This window comes from Papio anubis, chromosome 7 (assembly GCF_008728515.1).
Source record: "Papio anubis isolate 15944 chromosome 7, Panubis1.0, whole genome shotgun sequence".
Taxonomy (NCBI): Eukaryota; Metazoa; Chordata; class Mammalia; order Primates; family Cercopithecidae; genus Papio; species Papio anubis.
Window position 1 is genome coordinate 158,662,261 of NC_044982.1, and position 14,096 is coordinate 158,676,356.

General features: G+C 48.4%; 1 protein-coding gene across 4 annotated transcripts in view; it reads right to left on the reverse strand.

Moving 5' to 3' along the window:
* Nucleotides 1-11,930, reverse strand: part of GABRA5 (gamma-aminobutyric acid type A receptor alpha5 subunit) — an 81,482-nt gene extending 69,552 nt beyond the window's left edge. Inside the window, exons 1-3 of one of the 4 annotated variants that reach the window (XM_003900673.3) lie at nt 11,443-11,705; nt 10,041-10,100; nt 9,500-9,659 (exon numbers count right to left, since the gene is read on the reverse strand). In XM_003900673.3, coding sequence (XP_003900722.1) covers nt 9,500-9,585 — 86 coding nt within the window. In that variant the 5' untranslated portion in view covers nt 9,586-9,659; nt 10,041-10,100; nt 11,443-11,705. The other 3 variants (XM_003900674.4, XM_009209781.3, XM_009209782.3) reach the window with 3 other exon arrangements.
* Between the last annotated feature and the right edge of the window lie 2,166 nt (nt 11,931-14,096).

The following is a 14,096-nucleotide window of genomic DNA, read 5'->3' on the forward strand; positions in this document are numbered from 1 at the left end:
GCCGGAAGCAGCCAGACCTTAAAAGCCTGACGGCCGGGCGTGGCCTGTAATCCCAGCCACTCGGCGCCCAGAGACGGGCTTGATCGGGCAAGGCTGGGGATCGACTATCCTATTAATAATGGCGTAAAACTCCCCGCCTCTACTAAAAGCCATAAAAATTAGCTGGCGAGGTGGCGGCGCTCTCAGTCCCAGCCACTGGAAGCCGAGGCAGTGGAGAATAGCGTGAACCCGGAGGCTGAGCTTGGTGGCGGAGCCGAGGTGATCCGGCCACTTCTGCACCTAAAAGCCCAAGGACAGGAGGCAGACCCAGCCTGCAAAAAAAGCCTGATGATGCCCACAGGAGCAGGGCCTGGTTCTGTTTCCAGAGCTTTTTGTTTTTCAAGGAACTGGGGGCCCTCCCTCCAGTCCAGTGATCATCCTCAAAATAAGCTCAATTCAGAAAAGGAGTTATAATGCCTGGGCCTACAGTTAAGTGGAGGAAATCTTCTTTGCTGTACTCATGAAGGCAAATGCTATGTTTTCTCAGCCCCTGGTGTGTAAGTGCCTTCATACAGGAGACCTTCACAGATGCCTGGGGAAATGGCTAGGGCCTCTATCAAGCTACATGATCTTTAAGAACTGCTGCTAAGCTAAGGAGGAACTTCAGCTGGCTTTGTTCCATTTTGGCTCATTGAAAGCACTGGAAAAACAACACAGAAATCCAGGGCTACGCCTTTGGTGAGCAATAATGTGCAGCCTGTGACGGATGAGTCCTACAGGTGGAAACCAAGATGTCCTCGGCCCAGGAAGCGCTCACTCCGTTTAGGGTCAGCAGGCAGCCTGGACTCGGCGACACTCCACTTCCGCTTTGCTTAACTGCACTGAGTACAGCCCAGGAGCTCTGCTCATCCTGAGGTCGACCAGAGTCCACCAGAGTCCACGAATGCTTCAAGGACAAGTAAAGTCTCCGCTCTTTGGGGAAGCGAATTTTTGTGAGCTGAGATTATATCCCTATTACTAACAACAGTCTTAGACATAATAGAAATACTTGAAAATTTGGTGACTTACCCTTCAATTTTAGTCTGGGTTAATTCACTAGGTTCTCTTAAAATAGGAATTAGTTCCTTATATTGAATGCATATTCTCTACAAAACATGTCCCACTTATGCCATATTCTCAGTTCCAACATTTTCCTTATTTGGTACTTGAAAGAGTACAAGTTGTGGCGTCACTTCTGGAGAAGAAAAAGTCTTTTCGGTATTGTCATTCCACGACGGGTGCTAGTGAAGGCAGTGTGTGATGTGCTTCTTTGTGATGTAATCTTCCTTATATGGATGACCGCTTCTGACTTACGTAGAGTGAGCTCGATAATGGCAACTGCAGACGTATTTTGATTGGAAATTACTTTGGACGTTGAACTGGGTTTGTTTGTTTTAAGCTGCAGCTTATCCGTCTTCTTAAATTTTGTTCTTCCCCAGTATTCAATGACTTCTAAAAGAATGTCTCTTCCGTTTACTTGTCTGTTACTTTCAGGTCATTAAATGAGTACCTCTAAATGGCACCATTGTGTGATGTTTTCCTCAAATGCCCATTACCCATCACTTAAGCACCATATTAGAAAAACAACAGCAATGTAACAGAAAAACAAAACCAAGATGCACACTGGCTGGACAGTGAGGGTCAATCCTAGGGTTCCAAATAACAGCTTTCCCCTCTTAAGGTAGAAAACATGGACAGACGCCACATTGTTTTATGAAGCTCTGAGTCTGTGCCATGGAACACCATGCTAGAACTCTCTGATATTCCTGCCAAATCCTAAAATCCCCCAGTTCTCCCTGCAGCTCCCAAAATCCTGCTGAAGTGCATGCCTCACTCTTCACGGAGGTTCTGCATTCTTGCCCTTGACACTGCTGCCCAGCTTAGAATCCTGCTGCCCACAAGGTAAAACCCAAGTCCTCTGGTCCCACAGGCCAGAGCCACCTCTCCCACCCTGCCCTCCTTCCTCGACTCAGCCCCATCCCTCCTTCCAGACACACTGGGGGTCCTGCATAGGTGATGACACAGTGATGCTCCATCCCAGTCCTTACACACGTTCTCCCCATTCTCTCGCCATGGCCATCAGCAAGCACATCCGCTCTAATATCAACACTCTTTAAAAGAGCCTTTCATTCACCCCACATTCCCTTCCAGTCACTGCTCCATTCTCTGCCCGTCTTCTCATGAAAACTCACTGGGAGGTTTGTCTGTATGAGCAAACCCCGTTGCCTCCCCTCCCTTCTCTTGCAATGACTCTGCTAGGCCTTCACTGCCTGCATCCCAAGGAAGCTTCTCTTCGGGAGGCCAGGAATGAACTCCACATGGCCAATCTGAAGATCAAGTCTTAGTCCTCAGCTTAGTTGACCTGTGGGCAACATTCCTACAACCCCTTTCCGCTTGACCTCAGGGCGCAGCTCTGTCTTTCTCTCTACTTGCCTCTTCCCCTCAGTCTTGCTGCCGCCCTTACCTTCCTGACCTCAGAACACAAGCATGCTCCATGGCACCATCCAGACACCCTTTCCTTTCTGTCTGCACTTAATCTCTGACTGTCTCATCCAATCCAGTGGCTTAAATACTTCCCAATGTATGGAAACACCTCAGGTCCACACTTCCAGCCCAATCCCTCTCTGTCCTCCAGACCTCTACATCCACTGGGAGACCTAGCAGTGTCTCCAGGGGCTTCCCACACCACCACTGCACCTGTGGCCTTCTGTACCCAAACCTCTTCCCTACTGCCCTCTCCAGCTCAATCATAGGCAGGTGAACCTGTCAGGTTTTCTAGTAAAATACCTAGGGGTCATCCCTGACTTCTCTCTTTCCTTCATGCCTACAATAACCCATCAACTAATGCTGCTGGCCAAAACAGCCATTCCCCTGGGCCCCTGTAATCACCTCTTCACTGTCCCCACTGTGTCCTGGGTTAACTCCCTCTCACCTCACTCCAGATTCCATCCTATTCTTTCACTCTGCACCCAGAGTGAGTTTCAACGTTTAAGTCACATCATTCTCACATCTAAATTGTATCATGTTTCAAACCTACTCGAAACCACTCAGTGGCCCTCTCTGCCCTTCCAGATAAAAGTCAACTGTCCTTCCTGATGTTCCCCTGTATGGCCTACTTTCCGAACATGATCCTGACCCCAGCCCTTCCTCCCTGATGATGCTCTCTCCCCATCTCTCACTTCCTCATGCCTGCCCCTCCGCTGTTCCTAACACGTCAAGCATGCACCTGCCACACAGCCTGGGATTCACCCGCCATTCCTCCTGCCAGTTCAGGTTTCTCTGCCAACAGCTTTGCTCACATCCTCACCTCCCTCAGATCTCTGCTCAAGCATCTCTTTCCAGCACACGCACTGTCTCTTACTCTGAATCACTCTTCATAGCAATCGCCATAACCTACTGACACTTATTCCGTGCACACCAGAGTGCACCCTCCTGGAAGGCAGGCCCCACTCTGCCCCTGCTCTGCTCTGTGCATCTCAGCACCTGGAACAGTGCCTGGTGCATGGTGAGGGCACAATCCACGTTGGTGTAGTTGAAGGGCAATGTCCCCCAGGATGCCCCTGTGAGGGAGACATTGCAGATGCAGGCAAGGCAATGACCTTGCTGTGCTCAGGCTGAGGCCAGGCGCCATCTCACACTCTGGGTCCAGTAAACCCCAGGAATCTCCTGGTCACAGTACCCAGAATGGCTTGGTGCACTTAGCACACCTTCCCCTGACAGACCTGGGCTTGCGTAAGCATTTGGCATAGGTTGACAATGGATCCTTCATACCAGCCTTGTGATCCTGGACCCACGATTAATCCCACATTGAGATTAGAAACTGAGTTGCAGGCAGGAGAAGTAACTCTTCTGACATCACACAGAGAGCGTGTGGACAGAGATGGAAGCCGGGCAGCTAGACTGCCCTCTGTCAAAATGACACTTAATGCCATCCTAAATATTCACCATCGGTCCTGAAACAGGAACCGAACTGACAGTACAGTGATGGCCCAATTGTTCTTATTAAAACTGAAAATTAGCTGGTTCTGTGCTTCATTCACTTTTAGACTGGCCTTTGATTTTAAAATAGGTTGTTAAATAAATACAAATAAAATGGAGTTTTCAATGAACCGCTGAAGGCTGTTTCACTGCAGGTCTTACTCTCACCAGCAAATGATCTTTGTCTACAGCATTCCAGTTCACAATCTATATTCCGTGGCGGAGTTTATTCGGGCTGCAGGAGACAATGTTTTCACAGTGGTAAACATGTGAGTTCTAGATTAGGATATTCTTTGGTTTCCCATATATAGTCCTCCCCTCATTCCTTCCCATTTCAGGGCGCTATAATACAAATTAGGACATTCTGGAGCAGGCCCTGCAGTGGATTGTGCTAGCTCAGCCTGCATTCTCAGGGAGTCCTTGCTTTTACCACTTTCAGAAGGTGAAACTTGGACACACTTCTCTAAGCTCTAATGCCTGAGCTCTTTTCACCTGAAAATCAAGAATTATGTGTAAATTAAACAGTGCATTTTTTAAAAAATGCATTCTGAATATTAAGGAGATACACTCATATACATGCTGATAATTATCGTTGCTACCACCAGACTTCTCTGATGAGATTTCTTTTTATTTTTGCTTCTGGTACTTTCCTCTGAAATTTCTCATTAATTAAAATGAGCATCTTATGCAATTTGAACCTTTGTAAAAACCCAAAGCCCACAAGCTCCTTCTCCCCTTGAAGGGAGCCGGTGACTCACTCCTGAGCTGACTGCCAGACGGTCTTGGCGAAGCGCTGCGCTGGCCGACTCTCCTGCCTGCTCAGTGCCTGCTGAACACGCGGAAAGTTTCCTTTATAAAGCAGACAACTGGGAATTATCTTCTTTGGGTACCTTTAAAAAAATGTTGGACATTCCCCTAGAGCCCTGTTTTAACCACCTACTTTTTTTTGCCACATGCAAGAACTGCCTTTTGGCTTTCTGAGGGTCGCTGAGGTCTGTAGGCGCACCACCACTTGTGTGCCCGCTACCTGCTTCAGTGGGCTTTCTGAGAGCCTTTAGGATTGTTACCATGACTGTTTGTCCCGGGCCTCCTGAACCTGCAGCTATGGTGCAGGAAGAATTTGTCATCTGAGGATTCACAAGGGAGAACTTTCCATTTAAAAAGATATCGTGAGTACCTGCATGATTCCGAGACAATGTACTTTCTGCTCCACTTAAAAGAAGGGAACTGTCCTTGAATGCGCGTATGAAATGGCTCTCTTCACAGAACCAAAGGTCCACACTGGCACACTTGTGTAGACAGATAAAGAAGACTCTATCTGTTCATGTTCAAAAGCCACTTCTGCAAGAACCTACACTTTTAATTGCTGCTTATAAAATATTGTTTTCCAAACTCTATTTGAATTGCAGCTCCCACATAACAAAATTGTTCAGCAGATTTGTTATCAATCAGTAAACCTCCAAAATATATTTAAGACAATAAAATCAATGGACTCAGACTTTATTATTAAAGCTGATAATCCTCAATTTTATCTTACAATTGTCACTGGTCTATCAGGTCTGATAAAGTATGATTTTCTTAATGATGATAAATTAATTCCAGTTTAAATTTAATATTATGTATTTTGACATTATATTGGTGCCAATATTGTTTCTGTACTGGTTTTTCTATACTATGTACTTTTGTTTACTGGTCTTACTAAAATAAATAGAATGCCTCAAATAATCCCAGGTCATCAAAAGTACCTTAGCACAGGGCTGAGTGTCCAAAAAGGGCCTTATTGTATTGTGTGCTTGACTCGGGCTCTGTTCTATAAGTTAAAACTAACAGAAGAATTAGAAAGACTACTGAAAATGAGCTGCTGGTGACTCCAATCAAATTCAGAATATGACCAAGAGAAGGAGAAGAACACTCATGTATTTTCAAAGTGATTTCACATCAGTTATCCCATATAATCACCAAGTACATTGCACTTATCACATCTGTAAATTTTCCAACTGCCAGTGCCACACACATTTCACAAACACTGCATCTCAACTTGGTCCATGCACATAGCCCTACACTTTTTCTTTTTCCTTCTTCTCCCCTGCCTGATTCTCTGTAGCCCTCCTCACCCTGTGCCAGCTCTCTGGTCTCTCAGGAGTGAGCACTTCTCTTGTCCTAGAATCAGGTTCAAATTAAACCCTTTGATGCTTCTTCTTTCCCCTTTCTTTTGAGCCCAATCACATAAACTCTTTCTTTGGAGGGAAAATAAACAGAGCTGACCCACACTCTTTTTCCCCCTAATCCCCAAGTACTGAAAACTCTCTCCACTCTGAAGCAGGGACTACCTTTTAGAATTATATCCCCTCTTGTCTAGACTGGTTTGATCCAGAGCTACCCTGCAAACTGTGTGCATTCAAGTCAGGGAGCCCAAGAAGTAACAGAGGGCACAGTCACACAGGAAGCTCCGAGTAAGGACTCCCGACTTCCGAGGTCAGGCATTCATCCTCCCTCCTTCCCAGCCAGAAGATGGGCTAACGGTGCTTAGCTCATACAGTGGCTCCCAGGATTCATCGAAAACCAAAACACGAAACATAAAGACAGGTGTTCCATGTTGTGGTAGCTATTTTTTCAAGATTTAAAGTTAATTCAATATTAGGAAACTTCAATTGGGATTTGACACAATTATTCTTAAGTCCATTTAGATAATATACAAGTGAGAGGAGCCTCCTATAGGAAGAGAAATAAATAGGGGCTTGATGTATTTTATGATGTCTTTTGTGGCTGTTGAAAAACATGCCCTGCTGGCCAGAATGTGTGAAACTGGCTTCCCGCTTTGCTAGAAACCCCACTTCTTCAAAAGCAACTGGGCGCGCAGGGTCAAGAGTGAAAAGTGCTCAAAGAACCTGATGTAAAATTCCTCTTACGAAAATATCTTCTAATATAAATAATCTCAAATACCTAAGAAAACTTGCAAGCCAAATACGTTCACTACAGGAAAAGTTATAACAGCAAAATCATTCACTACGTAAACATCCCCAATTAGGGAAGAAGCTAACACAAGGCACTCTTGCCCTGTCAAATATGCAGCCACTTAAACTAGTACATTTAAAGAAACTGTAAAAATGGATTGGATATGAAAAAAGCACAGTACCAAACTGCACAGCCTGATCCCACTGTATAAAAACATGCGCAGAAGCAAGGGGAAGTCAGTGCACCAAATGGGAGGCACGGTTGTCTCTGGGTGGCGGAATTAAAGAGATTTCTTTTATTATCGTTTTCTGTATCTCATGTATTTGCTGCAGTTAGTAGGTGCTGTTTTATGATGGACTACTGGCCATATACCATAAGATTAAAAGCTGCTCCAACAGTTAATTTTCTGGAAAATTTGAGGAGTATTCTACCACTTACTCAGTGTTAGCTTTCAGAGACTAAGATACCCCTCTGTTTTGAAGATGACCTCAGAAAGCTACAGAACTAAAGAAGAAAGCATAACTGCTTCTTGGGGCTAAAGTCCTTATAGACATTACCTCCTATTCCAGACCTGCATCTACCAGGGAGTGAAACTATTTCATGCTTCTTCAATGAAAATTCGTAATACATTTGGCCAAGATTTTGTTTGTTTGTTTGTTTTGTTTTGTTTTGTTTTTGAGACAAAGTCTTGCTCTGTCGCCCAGGCTGGAGTGCAGTGGCATGATCTCGGCTCACGGCAAGCTCCACCTCCTGGGTTCAAGCGATTCTCCTGCCTCAGCCTCCTGAGTGGCTGGGATTACAGGCATGTGCCACCATGCCCGGCTATTTTTTGTATTTTTAGTAGAGATGGGGTTTCACCATGTTAGCCAGGCTGATCTCGATTCGCCCCTTGCTTGGCCTCCCAAAGTGCTGGGATTACAAGCATGAGCCACTGCGCCTGCACTAGCCAAGACCTTTTAAAGAAAATATATGAAAAGATAAAAAATACAAGAAAATATAAGTTTCCAATCTTGACATACTCTTCACCTCCAAAATGCTACCAAATATATGTGGTCTATCAAAAAAACCCAACTACCTAATGCATTAGCTGACAAATTTGAATATTCTGTGTGATTTCACTTATGTACAGACATTTCATTCAGAAGAACATTGTGAACATGCTAGTTTACAGGCTTTGACAGCTGCAGAGAACTTGTAAAGGAAAACCTTCATTTAACAGATAAAAAAAGTCCCAAGGCATAGGAAGGGAGGCGTCCACTCAAGATAAGCAAGGCAATATTCACAGCCCATGCTCTTTCCCAAGGTAATACTTAGAATGGCTCAAAGCGCTGAGACATGCCACACACCTGTTCCCGTCAGTGGGGTCAGAGTGCACACACTGCCTGGCTTCTGCTGGTGAGGGACAGGCATCTTCCTTAGCTCAGCTCCGCTGGACAAAGTCTGAGCTGATGGCTCAGGCTTGCACCCGGGTGGACCTGGACTACAGTCCCAGTGCGGTCTTCTACCAGCCACTGCACCTGAGCAAGGCCCCCACATCCACCCCTCCCTCTGCATAGAAGAGTCAGAAGAGCAGAAAGTGTACAGAGGACAGACAAAAAACATCGTGGCCCTGGGGATGTCCTCTTTCTCCCCTGGATGGAAAGGCTGTCTACAGGCTGTTGCCAAGCCACTGTCTACTCTCCATCCGTGATGATTAACATAAATGCGGATAGGCTGTGAAACCTCTGGACCCCATTTTTGCAGCACTAATGCTTGGCAACTTTCATCCTGACATTTAATTTCTTAATTATACGCCATCAACTTCAAGTTACAATCCTTTTGATTAACCAGAACAATTCTGGGGCACAGGTCAGAACAGGAACAGCAGCCTCCTAAGAACATTCATCCACCATGTCGGTTATCACTAGTTTCATGAAAAAAAAGGTTAGAGTTGGTATACGGATACTAAAGGCTAAAATGAAAGAGGGGTTACTGGAAATGATAATGCCAGAACCTTGGGGATGTCTTTCAGATCTTCGGGCACCTGTGGTTTACAGTGTCTGCACCTGCATTCAGATGGTCACAGTTCTAGGGCCTTGGCTCAGGCCAGGACCATTGTGAGTCCCTTTCAATGCCAAGTAGCATGGGCCTAGCTTTCAAGGCAACTTCGATTGCATAATGGAACTGCGGAGGGCAACTGAAATATTGGCACTGCCTTGTCTAACAAGCAGTGACTATCCTTCATGCACGTGAACTCCTGAATCTTGTTTTAACCTGAGTAGGAAGAATCACAGCTGACTCGGATCTCATCTTCAGCTCCATTTCTGAAAACATAATCTGCCTTTTTTTCTCTGACTCACTTCAGAGACCCCACGCGAGGAGCAGCCTTGCTCAGGAAGAAAGCGTGGGTCAGGGCAAGGACTCCATTTATTTACAACAAGGGAAGGGCTTGGGGCTGCGATGGTGGCAGGCGAGGGCTTGCTCAACGGATGTGCTGCTCCTGCAACATGCCTGAAAAAGGCACCAGTGTCCCTCACATCATAAAATAAAAGCACAGATGGTAACTTACCCAAAGTGACTGGATAAGTTCATGGAAATACAAAAGAGAAGGAGGTTTTTGATCATGATAAAACCAGAGAACATTCCATTGTCCATTCCCAATAAGAATAGGAGTTGAAGCAGGTGAATATGGGGGAATAACTCTTCCCTTCTCCAGCTTGATCTTGAAGCTGAAAAGCACACAAAGCGGGGAAGCACGTGAACATCAATGCTGTTGTGTCACAGTTCCTGGAATGAAATCACACTGCTATCACAACAATTTGCAAAGAAAGGAGCCTGCTGTCCTTCCCCAGGACAGCTGCACACCAGGTATTTTCCACCACCCTCACTGGGCAGTAAGTTGGAATATAAAAATAAGTAACAAAAGGCTTATTTTTGCTTCTAGTCAGGGTGCAGAATCATCCTAATTTATTGTTTTCCACTCAAATAGTCTGTTTTGTCTTTCAGTATGTTATCAAATAAACCATTAGTCCAATTATTAAAATAAACGCTTTAGTTATCTGAGCGACTGTATTTTGTATCCGTCAAATCCACAAGTGCAATAATTTTACCTTTCTGAAATATCTGCCACGCGTTCAAAGCCAGCAAGCTACTCCTCTCTCTGCAAGGCACTGAGAAAGTATGTGGAAAGAAGTGGGGAAAAGCACATTTAAGAAACAGGTTTTCTGCAGGATCACAATACTGTAACAACTGCCTATAAAAGAGTGTGGCTACTTTCCCGGCATTCGGTCCCCGTGACTACATAACTTAACCACTGCATCTGTGGAAGTCTCTCCGCTCAGTGCTGGACCCTAATTAATGCATTTGAGATCCAGGCAGACATTGTCCCTGGGCTCAACGACCAACCTTCGCGAAAACGCGCATTTCTCAGTATGCGCATAACGCAAATAGGTGCTCATGGCATCCGAACAGAATGCTTCGAAAAGAAGCATTTTCCCAACAAGCCCCCCCACCCCCAACCCCCGCAAACTCCGGAATTGGGAGGCACAACAGGTACTTCCACCTCGGAAGCGAAGGCCTTCTGCGACTCCTGCCAAGAAGGGCAGGGTGCCATGCGGTGGTCGCCTGGGCGCGTCCTGGGGCTCGTCGCGGGGCCCGGGCCAGAGCCAGGCGGCGAGCACGCGGCGCTGCATGCGGGAAACCCGGGCGGCGCCTCCAGCCGCCCCTCAGCCCCGAGCCAGGGACCCCCAGGAGAGGCTGCGCTCCCACGACCCTCCCGACCCCCACAGAGGCTCACCAGGGCCGGCGCGCCAGGGCAGGTGGGCGCGGGGGCTGCACTGCGGAGCCGCAGCCTGGGTCGCCCTGGCACCCGCGGTCTGCCACCCGCCCGGTCCGCAGCGGCGCGCCGAGGGTCTCCAGCTCCCAGGCCCTCCCCTGCTCGCTCCCGGCTTTCGCAGACCTCCCCGGCTCCTGCCCCGGGTCCGAGTCGAGCGCTCCGCCGGGCAGCGCCGTCCTCCTGGGCTGGGAGCGTGCGGTGCAGCGGTGGCTCCGAGTCCCCTGGCCTCGAGCACCCCGCGCGACACGCGCGCGCCACCCCCGCGGGGTCCGAGTCCACCCCGCGAGCAGCGCCGGGACGCCGCGCGCCTCAGAGCCCCGGGGCTGACGCTGGCCTTCCAGGTGGGCGATCTCTCCCCTCCGGCTCCTGCGATGGTGGCAGCGGGTGTCCCCCACCCCCAATTGGTCACTGCACCCCGGTGCCCCGTCCGGCAGGGTTGACCGCCCGGACCCCGCGCCCTTCCGTGCCCGGCTTCAGCTCCGCAGTCGCCGGGGTAAAGTTTGCGCTCTGGCCTGGCCGCGCGCCCCGCCCGCTCTGCACCTCTCCTCCCCGGCCACGCAGCCTGCCGCTCCGGCGCCCCGAGGAGAAGGGGTGCGGACCGAGCCGGGGCCGCCGGTTCTCTTCCCCGCTCGCGTCCTCTTACCCCACTGCCCCGGCCCGGCGCGCCCAGGGCTCACCCTGCGCGCCGGCCCCGGGAGGCGAGCCGTCGGTGAGGGTGCATCCTCCTTCTCCTCCGCCTGCTCTCGCCCGGCTGGCAGGCGCGGAAGGCCGGTGCGGCGTCACCGCCCCATGCTGCCAGCGCGAACTTCCCCGGCGCTCCCGGGCGGAGCGGCTCCTGCGCCCCGCGCTCCCGCCGCCGCCCTGCAGCTCCGCTCCGCGCCGCGCCCGGGGCCGCGCGCCGCCCGCCGCAGAGCCCCCCAGCGCCCCCGGCGCACTCGCGCCCGCTCTCACCTCGCCCGAGCGCCACATGTCGTCTCCGGGCTGGAGCATCGGCCCTCTGCGGAGCGCTCCGGTAGAGGCCGCCAGACTCTCGCAAACGCGCCCTCGGCCGGGCTCGGCGGAGGGGGAGGGCGCAGGGCCCGCGCTCGGCCTGCAAGGGGAGAGGCCCTGCCCTGCTGAAGTTTCTTCAGGGCCCTCAACAGTGTCTTCAGCGCCTCGAGTAGTCACCACTGCTCCCTTGTGCAGCAGGGATGGGAGGGCAGGGTCAGCAGTCGGGTGACGGAGGTCGGGACTTGGAGGGCTTTGCTCCCTAGAGTCGGCCCCAGCGCCTCCCTGCCCAGGCCTGGTCCTTCCCGGGCGCTCCATGACACCCCTGTACATGCGCATCTCTAGGCGCTTCTGAAAGAAACTGGCCTTGGACATTCTTTCCATCTCCCTCATAGACAGGTATGCATTACTAAGGGAGGGACAGCCAGGGCCACACTGGACTGGATTAGAATGAAATCCTCACCTAATGCAGTGTTTATCTGGGGGTTTTCTGAAGTTCTGTTTCTTGACAACAAGCCGCCGTGGCAACGGGAAAGGGCCCTGGGGGTGCAGGTCGGAGAGCGCTTCTGGGGTGACGGGGCGGGATCTTCCCAGCAGGGCTTCCAAGCCACATGGCGTCACTGTCTCGTTAGCCACCTACATGGGGTCTTACTATGGTCATTCCGTCGGTGTGTCGTTGGTCCTAGTGGTGCAGTCCCTGGGAGGTGAGGGTGGCATTAATAACAACTGCGGGGCAGCAGGGCCCCTTCAAACAACACAAGCAAGAGCGCATCGTCCAGGGGTTGCGGGCTCTTGTTTCCTCAGGAGTTGGGGGACTCTCGACTGTAACACCCAGTGGAAAACGTTCAAGACTTAAAGGAAAGCCACTGAGAACGTGATGGGGAGGTTTACTTACACCATTCTCCCATTCCTTTTGTGAAACTGCGTTGTTCATGGTCTCTTTTAACAGAATAATGGTAAGTAAAGGCAAATTCTTAGCTCCCCTCCGGGAAAGATCTTTGACCTTCCAGTGTAGGAAGCCTTTCATTTTTCCAATTATCTCTAATACAGTGTATTCCAAATCTAAGTTACCTGCTAATACTTCTGCACATTCCAGAAACTCTGAAATTTTCTGAAAAACAGAACTTGTAAATCTATTCCAGGAATAGGACATAAATATACATAAATGTGCAAATATACAGGAAGTGTTTCTCTGACTATACATTTAGCCACGCTATTAAATAACTGTTTCCAGTGGTTCTTCAGGAAATATGAATGAAATAAGATGCTAATTTGAATTTTCTAATGCTGAAATGGACCATTGAACGTATGCATTTCTTCGTTTTCTAATTTCTCAAAAGATGTACCACTAGGGTGAAATTCCTTGGTAGACATTAAATTTTAGAAAGTTAACAACATGGTTTTATGATCAGCCTAATATAATTTTCACCTATTAGGTGTTGGAATTCTAACACCTAATACCAGCGACAGCTGCTCTTCTCTCAGGATTAAACAGCATAATGCAAATCAAAGAGTTGGAAGAATTGGTCAATTTAAAACTTCACAGTTTGTCACACAAAGTCGTTCAGTGTGAGTTTGCAAACATAAATGTATATAAACAAGGGATGACTTTTGTATTAGTGAGGGTTATAGACATTAATTCTTAACAATAAAAGAAATGTCAGCTGTAAGTAAATATGTTCTTTTGATGGATTATGTTTAAAACTTCCATTTTTTTGGTGCACTTTCTATCAGCTTTATGTCCACACAACACATATTATTGAATATATAAAACTCATCTTAAGCTAGAGTCATTCTTTAACATTGTATTTCAGCATGTTGCTTACATTCTTTTCTCTTCCCTGTAATGAAATGCTATGCCACTCTCTCTCCTCCTAGTGTTTATGTAACATAACATAGCCTCACTTTAGATGGACTGCCCTGAGGGGACAGTGAAATCGTAAGGCCTATCAGAACCTTATAGAAACTCACATTGCTAGAAGAGTACTTACTACCATTTCAATGATTTTTGTTTTACTATGGAATTCTGTATTTGTGCTGAGAAATAATGGGCTATCCGTTGAATTCCCATTTGTTCCATTAGCATTTTCTCTTTATTGAATGAAATTAAGCAATGACGTGATCGTTGTGGAAGACAGTAGAGGGCACCCTAGTTCCACACAACCTCGGTCTTGGCCCAGTCTTGATAAGAATTTCATTTCCAGTGTGACAGCCTGAAATAGCTGCAGATGAGGAAGCTGGGCCAGGAGTAGAACACATGTTCACAGAGCACCCACCTGTACCCCAGTCAGGGGCGGGAATTGAGACAGTGGCTGTGTTTGCATGGGTGGATGTGGTAGATGTG